The sequence below is a fragment of the Paroedura picta genome, chromosome 10 (genome assembly GCF_049243985.1).
Source record: "Paroedura picta isolate Pp20150507F chromosome 10, Ppicta_v3.0, whole genome shotgun sequence".
NCBI lineage: Eukaryota > Metazoa > Chordata > Lepidosauria > Squamata > Gekkonidae > Paroedura > Paroedura picta.
Window position 1 is genome coordinate 78,781,788 of NC_135378.1, and position 17,897 is coordinate 78,799,684.

A 17,897-nucleotide genomic window follows, 5' to 3' on the forward strand; every position below is an offset into this window, starting at 1 on the left:
CAGAACCACCCGCTGGGTCGGTTTGGGGAGAAAACTGTTTGCAATAGCACCACCTGGTGGCAGAAAAATAACTTTATCCGCACACACTGGTGTGAGACAGGGAAAACGTCGAGATACGAGGTTCAAGCCAGGACCTCCCTTCATATAAATTCATTGTCTTTTTAAAATGCACGTGTATCGAAGATCAGATTTCAGCCTCTGAAAAGACGGGATGTTCCATATCCTGCATCCCAATGAGGACTTGGATTTGCACATGTTAAAAAGCAGTAAATTGGAAGGCAGCGCTGCTCTAAGACTCAAGGGCAATTTAATTGGACATTAATTGCTATTGCATCTCGGGAGGGACTCTGACGCTGTAGCTGGAAGCTCAGTGAGTTGAGAGGACCGTCCTTCGTTCTCTTGAAGACAGCCTGTAGCGTATAATTCAGCCGGGCAAAGCAGGCTCAGTTGAATGTATACTGCAAAGGTGCACTAGAAGAGATCCCCAGGGAATTGAACTAGTTTAGACCAGCCATTCTTAACCTTTTTTGGCCATGGTCCTTTTAGGAGACACCCTGCAATAGGCTGGCCATTTACTCAATGAGCTAGGCTAAAAGAGGCCTAAGCTAAGAGTGAACAAACTATGGTGGTCTCAAGGTAGCCTACAATTGCCTCCCCTTCCTTCCCCTTGTAAGCTAAACATGAGCAAGCAGTGTGATGCAGCGGTAAAAAAGGCAAATGCCATTTTGGGCTGTATCAACAGGGGCATCACATCAAAATCACAAGATGTCATAGGCCCATTGTATACGGCACTGGTCAGGCCACACCTGGAGTACTGTGTGCAGTTCTGGAGGCCTCACTTCAAAAAGGATGTAGATAAAATTGAAAGGGTACAGAGGAGAGCGACGAAGATGATCTGGGGCCAAGGGACCAAGCCCTATGAAGATAGGTTGAGGGACTTGGGAATGTTCAGCCTGGGAAAAAGGAGGTTGAGAGGGGACATGATAGCCCTCTTTAAGTATTTGAAAGGTTGTCACTTGGAGGAGGGCAGGATGCAGTTTCCGTTGGCTGCAGAGGAGAGGACACGCAGTAATGGGTTTAAACTACAAGTACAATGATATAGGCTAGATATCAGGAAAAACATTTTCATAGTCTGAGTAGTTCAGCAGTGGAATAGGCTGCCTAAGGAGGTGGTGAGCTCCCCCCTCAATCAGTCTGAGATCTTGACCTTCTTTCCATCCCTCCAGAAACAGAGGCTGAGTGGGGGGTGGGGAGAGTTTTTATACAGTCATTTTTTCTCATGCTGTTTGGGCTTTTTCTCTGTGATTGTTGTCCGGAGTTTTATCGGATGCTTGTAACCAGTCATGAGCTATCCTTGGGAATGGCAGGAAGGAAGGTAGGAAGGAAGGAAGGAAGGAAGGAAGGAAGGAAGGAAGGAAGGAAGGAGGGAGGGAGGGAGGGAGGGAGGGAGGGAGGGAGGGAGGGAGGGAGGAAGGAAGGAAGGAAGGAAGGAAGGAAGGAAGGAAGGAAGGAAGGAAGGAAGGAAGGAAGGAAGGAAATTGGCATATAACCAACTCTTCTTCTTCCCAGGAAAAGATAAGAGGCAACGTTATAAATATAGAATTTATTTCAATTTACAGTAAGGCAACATATTTCCTCATACAATACATGACAGATATACAGACAAGTCATTGCCAACACAGTTCATGAGAGGAGTGCATTTTCATAAGCATTTGTTTCCTTTTTCTTCCTTTGATATTTGGGGAATTTATTAAGAAGGTGGACTGATTTGAAAGCCTGGAGTGTTTAAATCTCTTTTTTTGCCCTCTTCCCTTGTGCCGAACAAAAAAAACAAACAAACATCTCATTGGGCTTATCCACAGTTTAATTTTCCTCTAAGTTTCTGTTTTTTGGGTAAGGTCTCTCTGTTCCATGTGTTGTTTGGCTCCCTCTAGTGGCCGATTCAATACTACACCAGCATAAAAACCTGCAGTTTAAATTTGCCAGGAGACAGGCTGGGCATAAATCAATGGAATAACAAATCAACCACTAGAGGCAGCAAAATACATGTCGAATGGGGGGACAGGGGACGGGACGACCCAAAGAAACAGGAACTTCCAAGCAAGGAAAATGACAGTGCAGGACAACCCGTTGTTCCAAACACTCATTTTAACAGATGAGATTAAATTTCTACAGGACACACGCACAAAAATCTGTAGGCCCTTCAATCTCCTAGTGTCTATTTTCCAGGTTACTGATCCTCAAGCTCTCATGCCCTACGCACTTGGCCTATGAATGCCAAGGGTTCTACTCCCTCCCTCAAAGCAAAGTGATTTCAAAACACCCAACCCCCCAAAAGGTACATCCCTCAAAACAACCTCAGAAATGTAAGACCATCTATCAAACGCACTAACAATTGACAAGCAACCCATGTGATCAGGGAAGAGGATTCATTCAAACGTTCCGGAACAACACGACCATCATTTAATACAACAAAACAATTTGATTTTTTTTTTTTTTACTATGTACATCCTTTGGGGCAAACGTTCAAAAAGTTAGCGCCCCTTTTTCAACACTGGGCGTTTCCCGTCTTCTTCCAAGCTCAGTCCAATTCTCTCGTCTAGACGTCAAGAGCCGGAATTCGCCAGTGAATAGCAGCACACCTTCCGAAAAACTTAACGTTTCAAGCAAACAAGACAATGTCTTTCAGTGCCAGAATTCAGCGTTGTATTCTGTTTCTACTGGGGAGGAGGGAATCCACACTTTCTATATTGGGCCATGAGAAATCTCAGCTGGGGAGGGGGTATAAATCAGTCCCCTGCCATTGATCCACGTGTGGACAGCCCGTTCCCGATGATCATTTTGCTGTAGTTTTTCTGCTCTTCTTGCTTATAAGTCTCCTTCACCTTGGCTCTTTTCAAGCCTCCGTCCCTTTAGAACAGGAAAACATGGAAATGGATGAAACATGATACGGATGGGACTCCTCAACAATCACAACACACTTTGAGCAAAATCATCCCCCCCCCCAAAAAAAAACATCCCGAATTCCATTGGCCATCTTTGGTCCACCCACGGGGCTTGTGCGGGATATAAATTAAATTGTATTTCGCCATAGTCTGGGTTGTGTTTTAGGATGTTTTTAACGGGTTTAATGGGGTTTTTATTTTATTATATGGACTGTATACCAAAACTTGTAAACCGCTGTGAGCCAGCTCTGGAAGCAGTGGTCATACAAATCAAATCAAATCGATCGATCGATCGAATGAATATTGCTTGCACCCCCATCAGATCACCAGACTCGGAAGGAACGTTATTACCCAGAACCTAATGCAATATCAGTGCAGTTTTCAGAGCTTTGGGGGTTGAAAAGGGCTGTGAAGTCACAGCCAAATAAGCAACCCCGGTAAGTCAAGAGAGGAACATTGCCTTCCTCTACGTAACCATTCTGGATTTCCATGTTGGTCTCTGACCGTGTTTAGTTTCCAAGATCTGAGAAGGGTATTTGTTTTGGGGGTGGAGGTATCTGGCATCTGGGTATGACTGTACTCCAGGTTACAGTGCACCCAAGGCTTGTTCCTTGAACCCCTTAGCTGTACTAGCGAAAGATACAGAGATCTCTAGATCCCCACAACCAGTCTCTGGCATCTCAGTTTTCTCACCAGGGTAATTCGGTGAGTCCTCCTTGACGAGCGATGGCAGACTTCACCCGGTTGGCAAAGTGAACAGCGTCTTCTCCTTCCTGAAAGACAATCAAAATTCCATGGCCACCACCCTCAGGACAGCAAGAGGGAAGTCACCGTCGGTTTTTGTTGGGGTGGTTTTTGTAAGGAAAGGGGGGTTAGGTCAGGGGCTGGCTAGCCTCCACGGCAGGCTGTCTCAACCAGGGTTTCGTAAGGCCCTGGTGTTTCTTGATGGCCCAGGAAAGGTTTTCCAAATGGGTGGGAGTTAGTTAATTTTTTATATCGTTTTTACATTTGTTAAACGTTTATTGGGTGAGTTGATCATATATGGTCATGTCAACCAGCCCCCCCCCAACAAATGACCAATGATGGCCTTTAGGGGGTGGGAAGGGGAGGGGCATGTCCACAGCTAAGCTTCCCAACCATATTCTGCACAATTGTGCTTCTACTGGGTTTTCTCAAAGCCTGAAGAATGTTTTAGGGGTTTCTCAACAGTAAAAAAGTCCAGTGGCACAACTGGGAGAGACCAAGGCCCTGATCTTCATGCTCTCGTGGAGGAACCAGCTCTGCCTACCTCTCTTGTCATGGGTGGCAGATACCACACGTTGCAGACGATGGCCCAGCTGGTCATGATTCGCAGGAGGTAGCTCACTATGCCGTACTTGCTGCTGTTCCAGAAGGCGTCACCGAACTGGGGGTCATACTGCAAAGAAAAAGACATGGTCTAGAAGTCATGACGACGGCTGAGTAGCCATTTCAAATATGCCCAGTGGGATATGTAACGAGGCTGTAATTCCAAAACTGTGCACCATGAGAATTAAATTTAAGGCTTCTGGAGCAGCCCTGCAGAGAAGAGGCTGCCTCCTGCAACTCTGCATGAGTCACTGTTCTGTCCTCTGACCCATCCCCAGGACGGTCATTAAATCTGTCACTTTGCACCAGATGTGACTAGAACGCTCCACATGCAGAGCACACAGTACAACTGACCCCAGAGTAGGCTTCCCATTGCATCTCTGCATGAGTCACTGTTTTCAGTAAGCACTCTCAGAACAGCAAGATGGGCTCCTCTGAGGACAGGCATATTTCTCATTTTCATTTATGGCCAAACTATTTTGGAGCATCTGTAGGGGAGGTAGATCAGCCAGCCCATGTGGGCCTCACTGGACTTGTTGACCCACAGGGCCAGCCCAAGAGCTTTGGGTCCCCTAACCCCAATGCCAGCGCCAACCTGCCCTTCCACCACAGCCTGGATGCATCCCCAGTCCCAAAGCTGCCACAAATTCGGAGGGAAGTAACCCAGTGAGGTGGACAGACACCTGTTTTTCATCTTCCTCTCCTTCCTAGGGGCAGGGAGGCAGACCAGGTGAACCAAGCCGCGGCTATGAAGTAGGCGGGAGGGGTGCAGAATGGCAAACTGGCGCTAGTCTTATGGTACCTGCCTGCCCTGGCAAGCATCCTTCGGCATCCCTCATGTCCCGCCTGCACCTGAGTAAAGGACAGACTGCCTCTCCAGAAACATTTGGCTGACAATTTCGGTCGCCTCTTACCTTGATGGCCACTGGGTAGATGGTCCCACCAATTTCAAAACTTCCCTTTTTAAACATCATCACAGAGGTATTGTTTATACACGTGCCTGGTGAGAAAGATTTGAGTTGTTGCTTCGAAAGAAACAATCCTGATACCAGTCTAAGATGCCCAAAGACCCTCCGCTGACTGCCATGGGCTTGAGAATTAAGTAAGAAGAAGAAAAGTCTTAAGTTGAGATTTTTATGGCATCAAGATGGTAACACCCCACTCTCTCAGAGAAAATTATGAGAATAGGAATTTTATATACATATACATAATGCAAGTGGGGAGCAGACGTTCCTTACCTTCTGGGAAAATGAGAATTGGCAATTTGTTCTTATCTGCTACATGTTCCCTCAGTCTAAAAGGGGAAAAAAGACTAATTTCAAGCCATTGCACTGGGATCAGGCTTTCAAATTTCAGAGCATTCCCAGATTACATCATTCAAGCCAACAGAAGGGTTCTCAGTGCATAAGAATTGCACTTGGCAATTCCTAGAGTGGCCCAGAAAGTTCCTTGCCCTTCGGCTGCTTCTCATGGCCACTGTATTGAAAGCTGTGATACCAACAGTAGTGTTTTTTTTTTTTTTGGAGGGGGGGAGGGGTGGTAAAGATTGCATGCAGGATTTTTTTTCCCAGGAAACTTCAAGTCCTTTTAAGAACATTTCCCATTCTTCCTTTTCTGAAACTTATCATAAGTACGCAGCAAGACTATCGATGTGCAAGGCAGTCAGGACAACCCTCCTCTTCCTGAACAGTCCCCCTGGCTGAAAGACATAACACCAAACCTTCCTGAATGCACATCATGCAGGTGGCACCTCCTCCTTCTGTCCACAGTTTGTTTTCTCTTTCCCTGTCCCATTGCTTATGACAAAGACATCTATATCAAAAGCAAACCAAAAACTTCCAGCTTCACCTTCTGGCTAAAGGACACCTCGAAAGCAGCCTCAGGGGCAGAACCACAGTTCAACAGGAAGGCTGGGGTGGGGGGGGTGAGCATATAGGGGGAGGGGATGCAGCATCACTGATACTACCATGTCACTTCTAGGTTCAACCCAGGAATGGCATTGGGTACCTCTATGGATTGCCAGGAACTCAATTGCATGGATTTCGAAGCAGGGGACTACAGGTGGAGTCCATTAATTTCCCCCTCCTGACTTGATGGACTCTGCCACAAGCTAGAGCAGGGGTCGTCCACCTGTGGTCCTCCAGATGTTCATGGACTACAATTCTCATGTGAATTGTAGTCCATGGACATCTGGAGGACCACAGGTTGACGACCCCTGAGCTAGAGAACTGCCCAATTCCATTGTTCTCCCTCTCCCCAGTATGAGTGAGCTCTTTCTTGGTCTCTGCACCTGGGAGGGGGCAGAGTCTGCAGGCCTACTGCTGCCTTATACCACCTCCTGTACCCCCCCACCCAGTTCTCCTCGAGCCTGCCTGTTAATGTGGGTGGTGATGTCACTTCCAGGGGCATGGTAGGGAGGCATGGCCAGCTGACATCACTTCTGGGGCTCCTTGAAGCCTGAAAAATTATTTCAGGAGCTCCTCCATGGTCAAAAGGTTGAAAAGGCTGGTAACTGCAGCAAATAGCAGGTAGCCACACTTCTTACAATAGTGTGAAGCGTGCAGTTAAAGGGAAATTCTCGGACTAAATTATGCATTCAGACATGAACCTACCCAGACATCCATGGTCAAATCACCGTCTCGTACCCTAAATAACTAGCTAACGGGAACATAAATAAGCATGTCTATCCAATTTATATATATTTATTTATTTATTTATTTATTTATTTATTATATTTATATACCGCCCTCTCCGGCGGCTCAGGAGGAGTCTATAGGAGTATAACACATAGAAGGCGAAGAGTCATTGGTCTCTCTTCACGAGGAATGCATGACACGCAACAAGCGCACTCTACCTTTTGGTCACTAGGTGGCGATCCTTCATTTCGGAGCGTTCGAACCAGACGTGTGGGCAAGCCTTGACCGTGGATCTTTGAATGACACCCATGAGTCCCCCGTGGGCTTGGCCAACCTGACAGTCGCCCCGGAAAGATAAATAAAAACAAGCGTTCCGTCAAAATAAATCCCTTTCAAGCTTTTATCAAGTAGTTACTGGCCTGGAGCAGCAAAGACAGAGATGCGTATTTCAGGTAGGGAGACAGGTTCTGTGCTAACACACTTCATGCGACTGCTTTACTTTAACCATCCAGTTGCAAAGAGGCATCCAACAGAATTCCCAGGCTCTTCGATTTAAGCTCCTTCCGGTCTACAGAGAATCATAAAATCATAGAGTTGGTTGGGACCTCCTGGGTTATCTAGTCCAACCCTAGTCCACTATGCAGGACACTCCCAACCCTATCGCTCATCCACTGTCACCTGCCACCCCCTTGAACCTTCACAGAATCATCCTCTCCGTCAGAAGGAGGCAAGGCTGCGGGATCTCCAGAATTTCTGCCTTACTAAATCCCATTGCCTCTGTCTTGTCCAGATCCAGTGTTAAAAGATAGGATAGGTCTATAAAGGGCAGTATATACAGTATTTGCTGGCGTATAAGACTACTTTTCCCACCTGAAAAACATGCCTTCAAGTGGGGGGGTCATCCTATACGCCGGGTGCACTTCAGTTGGGACAGACATAGCTGCCCATAGTGGCCCATAGTACTGTAATGTAATGTAACTAACTCTATATTTTGAGTGGAAATGTTGGGGGGTCGTCTTATACGCCGGCAAATACGGTAAGTTGGAATAATAAAAATCATCATGATAGGAAAAGGGAACCTCCATGCTCAGAGGCAGTTAACCTCAGTATACCAGTGCCAGCCTCCATGCCCTGTTGTTGTCCCTCCAGAGTAGCTGGCTGCCGCCATGTGAGACACAATGCTGGACCAGATGGACCACTGGTCTGGTCCAGCAGAGCTCTTATGTTCTTATCCCAATTAAACACTGAATCTCAGCACTGGCCCCAAATAAAGTTCTGAGCTGCTTGGGGCTGAGTCAAAGAAATGTGGAACTTGGATGCCATCAGCATACCGATGAACCAACAGGAACATACAGTGTAGTGCAATATAAATCCAAAAAAACATCCAAGTAATAAACTGTAAAATCAATTATCAAGAGGTCTGACAGAAACGGACGTCCGAAGAGGATCCATGTAAAATTAGCCTGAAGCCGGTGGCAATTTATCCTGAAATAACGTGTCAGTGGAGAGACATGAGCCAAGGATGGGTTCAAGAATAAACGACTCTGCCCACAGGCCTTTTGGTAGTTGATATTATGGTTTGTTACTTTGATGTTTACATGCCAACAGAACAGGATCTTTTGCGCAACGGTAAAACGCCAAAGAGACAACCTTGTTCAAAGGCCTAACACAGGGGTAGTCAAACTGCGGCCCTCCAGATGTCCATGGACTACAATTCACATGAGCCCCTGCCAGCAACGCAGTTTGACTAACCCTCGCTAACATAAACTAAGTCACAATAGTGAGAAAATCGTTCCACAGGGCAGATCCCACAACATCATCTTCAAGATGCCCACAATTCTGAGTCTGACTGGGGGGGTGGGGGGACGAACCATTCTGCGATAGCAACATGTCAACCTTTCTGCTCTTAAAGCATCTCTAAGCCAAGCGGGCTCTTGTGTCAAAGATAAAGGACAAATAGAGAAATTAACAAGAGACACAACAAAAACACCTTTCCTTTATCTCGTGGGAAGTGGGGTCATTCACCGCAGCTGGTTAATACAGTCCCTTGTCATCAAACCAGGCCTAAAGCCAGATTCTAATGGTTCAAGGCCAGGGGTGTGGTGTAGGTTATCCTGGAGTCGGTCTGAGCTCCAGCGCTGATTCAGTCTACTTTGTCGAAATGGCAGATTTGACACAATCCCATAACTGGGCCGGGATTTCTCTGTCACTGGGTTTTTTCAAGAAAATAGGAGCCTCTTTCTGAGGCTTTGAAGAATCCCTTTTCTCAAAGGGGAGAGAGTTCGCAATATTGGCCAAAAAGGATCATCATCTTGTCACTGCCAGATTTAACACACGGGGATCCAAGCTATAGACCAGGGGTAGTCAAACTGCGGCCCTCCAGATGTCCGTGGACTACAATTCCCAGGAGCCCCTGCCAGCGAATGCTGGCAGGGGCTTCTGGGAATTGTAGTCCATGGACATCTGGAGGGCTGCAGTTTGACTACCCCTGCTATAGACGGTGGGCCTCACAATCCCTGGGATCCAGTCACAGTCAGCTGGGGAAACATTCAACCCAAGCACGTTGGCTCATACAGCCCACCCGAGCCACCTAACCTCTGGGCTAGAGTGGAGTCCGAGCCAGAGAGATTTCGCCAGCAACGGAACTTGCAAGATCATCACAAATGATAGCAAAATCACCTTTGTTTAGAGACTCCATCAATAAGACTCAACACATCCCCAAGGAATTTTAAGTAACCGAGCTGGACCTGAGTCAGGCGAGGGAACGTAACTGGAAAAGAAATTCCACACCTCTAATCTGGAAAGCCAGCCTTGATTCCCCGCTCCTCCTCCACATGCAGCCAGCTGGGTGACCTTGGGCTTGTCACAGTCCTGTGAGAGCTATTCTCACAGAACAGTTCTGCCAGAGCTCCCCCACCCCCACCAACCTCACAGGGTGTCTGTTATGGGGAGAGGAAGAGAAGGCAATCGTATGCTATGTTAAGATCCTTTTGGGCACTGAAAAGTGGGGTATAAAAACCAAGTCTTTTTCTTCTTCTGTGCCCCAATCCTCTTCCATATCCACAAAGTCTCTAGTAACCTAGAGAGCAAGCGCTCTGCCCCAGGGAGAGGGGGAAATGCCCGGAAGCAATTCCTGTATCAGTTCCTTGGAGAGATGGATGCAACTGGGTGGCCAACAGGGGACGGGAAAATTCCTAAAGATATGAGGACGGGGCTTGGGGACAGGGAAGGACCTCAGGGGGGTATAATGCCATAAGCTCCTCCCACCCATTTTCTCCAGGGAAACCGATCTTCATTGGCAGGAGATTTCCAGGCCCATCTTGAGGCTTGGCAACCAAGGCATTCATGAAGTTTCCCAGCAACCTGCTTTTTTAAAAAGTGCAGCCTCTGAATGCTTATTAAGTACCCACATATAATTTTCTGGGCCACAACGAAGACATGACCTAACCTATGCAACTATGCATGAAAAGATAATTACAGGAATAGTCGAACTTCAGTTACACAACATTTTTGCAAAAGGCCACCGCAGAACTTGTGTCACGGCAAACAGAGTTGCAGATTCAGTGTTCAAGAGTCTGCTTTTGCAGGGCTTCGTTCCCCTGCTGACTCAACGCAACCCTGGTGACTTCGCCATATTGTCAGCAAACAGGGCTCCAGGATCAACTGAAGATGGATTTCTACTTCTTTTTAAAGAGAAGTTTTGCAAAAAATTCTATCCTAAGAGGCCCGCTTGTCTTACAACCACAAGGAACAGAAAACACACAGCGCGGTGGCAGACGTACCATTGTGTAACAGCCGTCGTTCGTCAGGATTACGACATCGATCGGGGACGTGTGGTTGGCAACGCAAATGCCTCCTTTCTGGGGTTTGTTCTCCCTGCAAATCCAGGACACAAAGTTCAGTCGCACCTATATAGCTGCTCTGTGATTTCTGCGGCTGCAAAGACACAACTTCCTTCCCTCTCTCCAAAATACTAAAGGTTCGAGGCATCCAATGAAGCTGGTGGACAGCAGGTTCAGGACAGACAATAAGAAATATTTCTTGGCCCAGAGAGTGATTAAAATGGGGAATTTGCTGCCAGAGGGTGTACTGGCAGCCACAGGCACAGCCAGCTTTAAAAAGGAATTAGCTAGATTTATGGATAGGTCTATCAGTGGCTGAGGGGAGCCTCCACGTTCAGAGGCAGTAAACACCTGAATTTTAGTGCCAGGAAGGCCTTGGCCTCTCCTGTGTTCCTGGCCTTCTATTGGTCCCTGTGTGAGACAGGATACTGGACTAGATGGACCCCTGGTCTTATTCAGCAAAGCTCTTCTGATGTCCTTAACGCTACATCAAATTTAAGCCCCTGTATCATTTTCCTCCTATGTCTACATTGCAATTCTTTACTGCTCTCCATCAACATACAAAGATGGGTTGGGGGAAAGTTATCTATTTCAGAAATCACAGCAAAGTCTATAATGAGCAACCAAAAGAGAGAGGGCATCTCTGCTTTCCTATTGCTTAAGAGTGAAATGTAATTATGACAGCCAGCCAGAAATGCCTTGTAAAACAGCCATGCCATACAAGGCCATTAAAACAGGATCCTGGCTGAAAGGGAAGGTTAGGGTGGAGTCCAGCACATGCTTTGCAATGGCAGAAGGTCTCAGGTGTTCAATTTCTCCATCCATCCCCAGGTATGCGGGACAAAATGCAGCAAGTGCTGGCCAAGAACATGGAGAGATCTTGGGCAGTAGCAGCAGGTGAGGCTGACCTTAATAGACCAATGATCTGATTCAGCAGAAGACAATGAGATTTATTATATTTTACATGCAGCGGTGGCCAAACTGTGGCTCTCCAGAGGTCCATGGGCTACAATTCCCATGAGTCCCTGCCAGCATCATGCTGGCAGGGACTCATGGGAACTGTAGTCCATGGACTTCTGGAGAGCCATTGTTTGGCCACCTCTGTACAGTATAGATGTGTAAAGGTAAAGGTAACGGTATCCCCTGTGCAAGCACCGAGTCATGTCTGACCCTTGGGGTGACGCCCTCTAGCGTTTTCATGGCAGACTCAATACGGGGTGGTTTGCCAGTGCCTTCCCCAGTCATTACTGTTTACCCCCCAGCAAGCTGGGTACTCATTTTACCGACCTCGGAAGGATGGAAGGCTGAGTCAACCTTGAGCCGGCTGCTGGGATTGAACTCCCAGCCTCATGGGCAGACAGCTTCAGACTGCATTTCTGCTGCCTTACCACTCTGCACCACAAGAGGCTCATAGATGTGTAGATGTGTAGCTACAGATAAAAATGACAGCACTACACAGGCTGCCAAATCAGCAGGTGGGATTCTGAGATCCACTTGAGGTTCTCAACCCACAGACTGTAGACCATGGTACTAAGCAGAACTGAATATCCTTGTTTAGGCTGAGCCACTTTTTTCCAGTTCTCCTACTTCCTGGAAGATGGCCGAGAACTTCGTGTCTAGCAGAATCACTGCTTTAAGACAGGGTTAGAGTGATTCACAGAGGTGAGGTCCTTCCATAACAAAAGAGATTTCCCATTGAGGGAATTGGGGAGGGATCCACGCTCTCACTTACTTGTTATGGTAATAAATGGTGCCAGATAAGGCTCGCACAAGGATCCGGGAGCACGTGAGGTGGGCCAGGTCACTCAGCCAGCTTTTGGTTCTGCAGGATAGAAACGTGAGACAAGCTTGAGAGGTTTGTTCAAGTAGTACTGAATTACACACAGACAGACAACCGAGTTTGCAACCACTGGTTATTAAATAATGCAACCCCTCAAGGCTTCAATCTTCATAAGACTTTCCAGGGAGTAAGCCCCACTGAATAAAATCGGACTTGCTTCCACAGGGATGGCCAAACTGTGGCTCTCCAGATGCCCATGGACTACAATTCCCATGGGACCCTGCCAGCATGGTCACAGGGACTCATGGGAATTGAAGTCCATGGACATCTGGAGAGCCACAGTTTGGCCATCTCTGGTAGACCTACTTAATTTCAGGCACCAGGTCTTTCCAAAGCATATCATGACCCTTATAGGTATTTGATATGGTTTTAGACCAGCAAATGATAAAAAGAAGAGAGATTGGGAGGGGCCATGGCTCAGGCATATAGAGTATCTGCTCAGCATGCAGAAGATCCCAGGTTCAACCCCTGCCATCTCCAGTGAAAAGGACCAGGTAGGAGGTTTGACCCTGCAGAGACGCTGCCCGTCTGAGCAGACAACACCAACCTCAATGGAACGAGGTTCTCGATGGAACAAGGTACTGTTTGATGGAACAGAGCTTGATGAGAGAAGGACTTCCCCTGAGACCCTGAAGGGCTCTGGCCAGTCTGAGTAGGCTATACTGTCATAGGTGGAGCAAAGGTTTGATTCAGTATAAGGCAACTCCATGTGTTCACACGACAGGGAGAACCACATATGTCGCCTTGAGCTTCTTGGACAATGGGTGAGATAATAACGTCCATCGGTAGAAGTGTGAATCTGTGTAAGACTATGCACAAGATGACTTGATTCTGAGCATTTCTGGAGGCCCGGACTGGTTATCAAATGCAGCGGAGGTGTGGTTGACTTCTGGAGTTCCTCTAGAACATCTCGAGGGCTTCCAGTCTCCTTCCCAACTCCACGCAGAAAGATTACCAGCACATGCCTCTCTGACACACACGCATATAGTCCCCGCGGCTATTTTCGCTCCAGTTGGCCAGGAACTTCCTCGCCACTCAGTTATAGGCTGTCAAAAAACATCTCACCCAATTAGGGGCCTGTGATAATCTCGGGCACGGCCTCTCACAATACGCAGCGGTCCAGTGGGCAGCATGACCTTTGCTTGACCAATCCTATAAACTGACTGCCCTTTCGTGACGGCTGTTAGGAAAGAATCTAGGAATGCCGAATTTGAAATGTGAGCCATTGAGCCTGCGTATCAACAAGGTTACCTCAGGTAAACAGTTGCTCTTGGACAGTGTGTGTGTGTGTGTGTGTGTGTGTGTGTGTATGTGTGTGTGTGTGTGTGTTAGGGAGAGAGATAGACACCCATGGACCTGAAGACAGCTGCTACCCATAAAGTAAGCCATTGTGTAACCTGAGAAACTAACTTGGGTAACTCTGTAATCGCCTGCGAGATCTTAAATATCTGCTTTTTTAGGAGGCCTCCAGGAATTGTTCAGGATGGGGAATCCCTTCCTGGAATGCTTCTTCCACTGGATAATCCAGTTGGGAAGGGCTGGTAAAATGGAATGACAGCATAGTAGCCAATGATGTCTGGATGCAGCAAGGGCTTTCTTTGCCCAAGACAAATATGGCCGACTCGTCTTTCGCCAGAAGGTGGTAGCTGGTGCAGAGGAGAGCTACTCACGCGCTGTTGGGCAGCTTTCCCACGAGGGTGGTGGTCACGATCATGGACAGGATCCCAATGGTTGCCAAAGTGACCCTGGGGAAGGAAAAACAAAAGGGAAAGGTCAAAGTGTTTAATTGGCCAGCGACCAGGAGAACCCACCTGGAGCATCCTGCCAGTTCTTGCTCAGAAGGAACAGACTTCCTGGGAATAACACTCTTGCTCTTTGGTGTCCAGCTTATCTTGAGCTGTGCTGAAGGACAGATGCCAAATCCGGCCTTAAGCAAGGTGGTTGTTTAGCTTGGCTTGGCCGTGCTCCACCTTTTGGCCCCTCGCCAGTGGAAGGAGGAGCTCCTGACTGTATCTGAGCTTTGAAGCTGGCCCTGCTCCTTTCAAGACAATGGATTTAGAGAAGATCTGGATCACAGTCCCTTTCCCCTCTGCCAGCCTGATGGCTAAAGCTTATTCTGCAGCGAACTACTAATTAGAAATGAGCTCATCCTCCCAAGCCGTGACTCACAAGCCGTGACCAATGCTTTAGGAATCGTAACATAGCAGACGTGTTTTCAATGTTAAAGTCACCTCCAGAAGGTACATGCTCTGGCTTGGATCCCACTAAAAATTACTACAGATGGAAGAAGTTGGTTTTTATACCCTGCGGCAAGGAGTCTCGAAGTAGTTTACAATCATCTTCCCTTCCTCTCCCCACAATAGTCACCTTATGCGGCAGGTGTCTGAGAAAACTGGGACGGGCCCAAAGTCACCAGCTGGCTGCATGTGGAGGAGTGAAGAATCATACCCAGTTCTCCAGATAAGAGTCTGCCACTCCTCTCCACTTTCCATCTACGTCAGCTGAGTGTGGTTGTCTTGTTTCCTCCTTCCCACTGCATCCAGCCCCAGCCCCAGCCCCAGCGGAAGAGGAAGAGGAAGAGGAAGAAGCAGCTTATAGTCGTCTTCCCTTTCCTTTCCCCACAACAGTGCAGAATCAAACCCAGTTTGCCAGATTAGAAGTCCGCACTCCTAACCACTACTCCAAATTGGGCTTATCTAAAGAGTTAAGGAACAGGATTTCTAACTGACTGTTAGGCTCTTTCCCACCTGCTGGATAATATACTTTCAGTGGACTTTAGTGATCATTGGCAAGCAGGCAAGTCACACCTACATGTCTACACCTGCATGGTCTTCTGGCAATGCATGCACCCAATCTAGAGATTTTTGGACCACACACAACCAGCTCCCCCCAAGAGACATCCATGCAATTTGGAGCGAGACTCACCGGAGAGGCAGCAGGAGGCAATACCTCACAAACACCCCAATAACCCACACCACGGTCAGCCGCAAGCTGATGTAGTGGAAGTTGATGTTGGTCCTGGTGAGGAGATTCCACGAGACCAGCTCCTCCGACGTGAATCTCTGGGTGACCTCGTCTTCCACAATGGCTTCCACGCCTTTCTTGCAGTAATAAAAAGCGTCGGAGAGTTCGAAGTCCCCTCGGCGCAGGCCTGCGATCGCCTCCTCCATCGTGGTGTGGTCTCTCTGTATGATAACTTCAAAGCAAGAGACGAAATTGGCATCAAGCCACAGGAAGATAGCCCAGCCAGGCAGAAGTCCAGCTGCTGGGTGCAGCTTCGAAGGAACGCCTTGTGCCATTTTCATGTTTCATTTATGCTCTACATCAGCGGTTCCCCAAACCTTTTGGGCCTGCTCTTTCCATGGCTCCCGTGACATCCCTGGTACCCCCCTCCCCACGCACATGCCAATATACACTTCTTTCATGATATAAGGTCTACTGCACATTCAAAACACACTATACTGCCTACGCTTCGTTTTTGGTTGTTGGGCAGTGACCATGTTTTAGTCTGGAGCAAGCAGGAGAAGGCTTTTCCAAGAAATCCCTGGAGATCTCGGGTGGAGCCTGGGAAGGACAGAGTCTGAGGAGGAAAGGAGCTCAGCAGGAATAGGACCCCATCCATCCCTACTTCTCAAGCTGTCGTTGTCTTCACGAAGCTAAGCAGGGTTGGCCCTGGTGAGCAGTGGAGTGGGAGACCACCACGGAAGTCCAGGGTCGCACTACCCAGAGGCAGCCAAAGGCAAGGGCCTACCTTGGAACGTCTCTCCCTAGGAAAATTCAGCCACCGAAGGACAAGTCAGACTGCTGCCCCCCTCCTGCCCCCAAATCCCTCACTGCACCCCCAGACCCTTCCACCACCCCTGGGGAAGGGACTGCTCACTTTAGGAACCCCTACTCTAGATTAACGAAAGGGAGCAACATTCCCTTCTAATTAGAGGAATTTATTTTATTTCTTTAGTTGATAACCCACACTCTCTCCTGAGCCAATGGGGAAGGCTGGGCGATAAAAACAAAGTTGTTGTTATTGCTGTTGCTGTTGCTGTTGTGTTGTTGTTGTTGTTAAAGACCTGGGGCTCTTTATAAACATTTATTTAGTTATTTATTTGTTCATCCATTCAACTTAGATACCGTCCTCCCAGTGAGCACTACAATAGATGATAAAGCCTATAGATACAAATGAGGACAATAAAAACAGAATCCACATTAAAATTCAACCGTTCATCAGATTAGGAGGGTATGGAGAGCCAGCCAGCTTATCCGTTCTCTTGGTTAACGAAATGCTGCACCAAACAAGGCCTCCCATAGGGCATGACTTCCTCCAGAAGCTCATTCCAAAGGGCAGGGGCAGGCACTGAGAAGGCCCTGCCCTAGTGGGTGACAAATGAGCTATTTGGAATCCCTTACCATTGGACGTTACACGATCCAATCATTTTGCACCGTCAATTAAAAGGGGCAGGCAACAGGAAATGGGAAAGACCTTCTGCCCGAAACCCCAGAGAGCCCCTGCAGTCTAAGCAGACAAGACCAGGGGTAGTCAAACTGCGGCCCTCCAGATGTCCATGAACTACAATTTCCAGGAGCCCCCTGCCAGCATTCGCTGGCAGGGGCTCCTGGGAATTGTAGTCCATGGACATCTGGAGGGCCGCAGTTTGACTACCCCTGGACAACACTATCGGTGATGGACGGAGGGCCTGATTGACTATATGGCAGTGTTCATTTTCATAACTTGGGGTGGAGGGTGATGATCAACTCATGGATCAACTCATTATCAGGAATCAATGGGAAATATTTGCCCTGTAAGGAAACGCACTTGTTATCGCACATGTAAGGAAACGCACATGAAACGCACTTGTTATCTGTTAAGCAGTCAGGAAGGGCCGGTTGTCTTGCTTTCAGCAGGTGTGGCCTTCAGCCTTTTCATCCCCACTGAACAATGCCAGGAAGTCACACGACAGAAGAGGAGCCAGAGTTATATGACCTCTCTACTGTCAAGGTCAGGACCATGGACAGCAAGCCAAGAGGCCTGGGCACTGGAATCACCAAGCCCAAATACAAAAGGAAGCACCCTCAACCACAGGCCTGGCGAAAGATTTCTGTCTTTAAAGCCCTGTGGAACAGATTAAAGTATCATTGGGTTCTGATTTCATTTTGTAGAGCATTCTGCCAGGCCAGAGCAAGGGCCAAGAAAGTTGAGGCCAGTTTGATCTCCTTGGGGCTGGGGACCCCCGAGCAGATTTTGGCCTCCAGTTTCTTGGCAGAGAGAAGAGGTCTTGCAAGTACAGAGGTC

The 17,897-nt window shown here is 47.9% G+C and overlaps 1 protein-coding gene across 1 annotated transcript in view; it reads right to left on the reverse strand.

The window, feature by feature from the left end:
* Nucleotides 1-1,588: 1,588 nt before the first annotated feature.
* Nucleotides 1,589-17,897, reverse strand: part of LOC143819392 (glycerol-3-phosphate acyltransferase 3-like) — a 36,109-nt gene continuing 19,800 nt past the window's right edge. The window contains exons 3-12 of the mRNA XM_077301005.1: nucleotides 15,536-15,806; nucleotides 14,281-14,355; nucleotides 12,503-12,592; nucleotides 10,711-10,804; nucleotides 7,147-7,262; nucleotides 5,531-5,586; nucleotides 5,207-5,292; nucleotides 4,234-4,362; nucleotides 3,639-3,718; nucleotides 1,589-2,910 (exon numbers count right to left, since the gene is read on the reverse strand). Of these exons, the coding sequence (XP_077157120.1) occupies nucleotides 2,790-2,910; nucleotides 3,639-3,718; nucleotides 4,234-4,362; nucleotides 5,207-5,292; nucleotides 5,531-5,586; nucleotides 7,147-7,262; nucleotides 10,711-10,804; nucleotides 12,503-12,592; nucleotides 14,281-14,355; nucleotides 15,536-15,806 (1,118 nt within the window). The 3' untranslated portion in view covers nucleotides 1,589-2,789. The remainder of the gene's footprint in view (nucleotides 2,911-3,638; nucleotides 3,719-4,233; nucleotides 4,363-5,206; nucleotides 5,293-5,530; nucleotides 5,587-7,146; nucleotides 7,263-10,710; nucleotides 10,805-12,502; nucleotides 12,593-14,280; nucleotides 14,356-15,535; nucleotides 15,807-17,897) is intronic.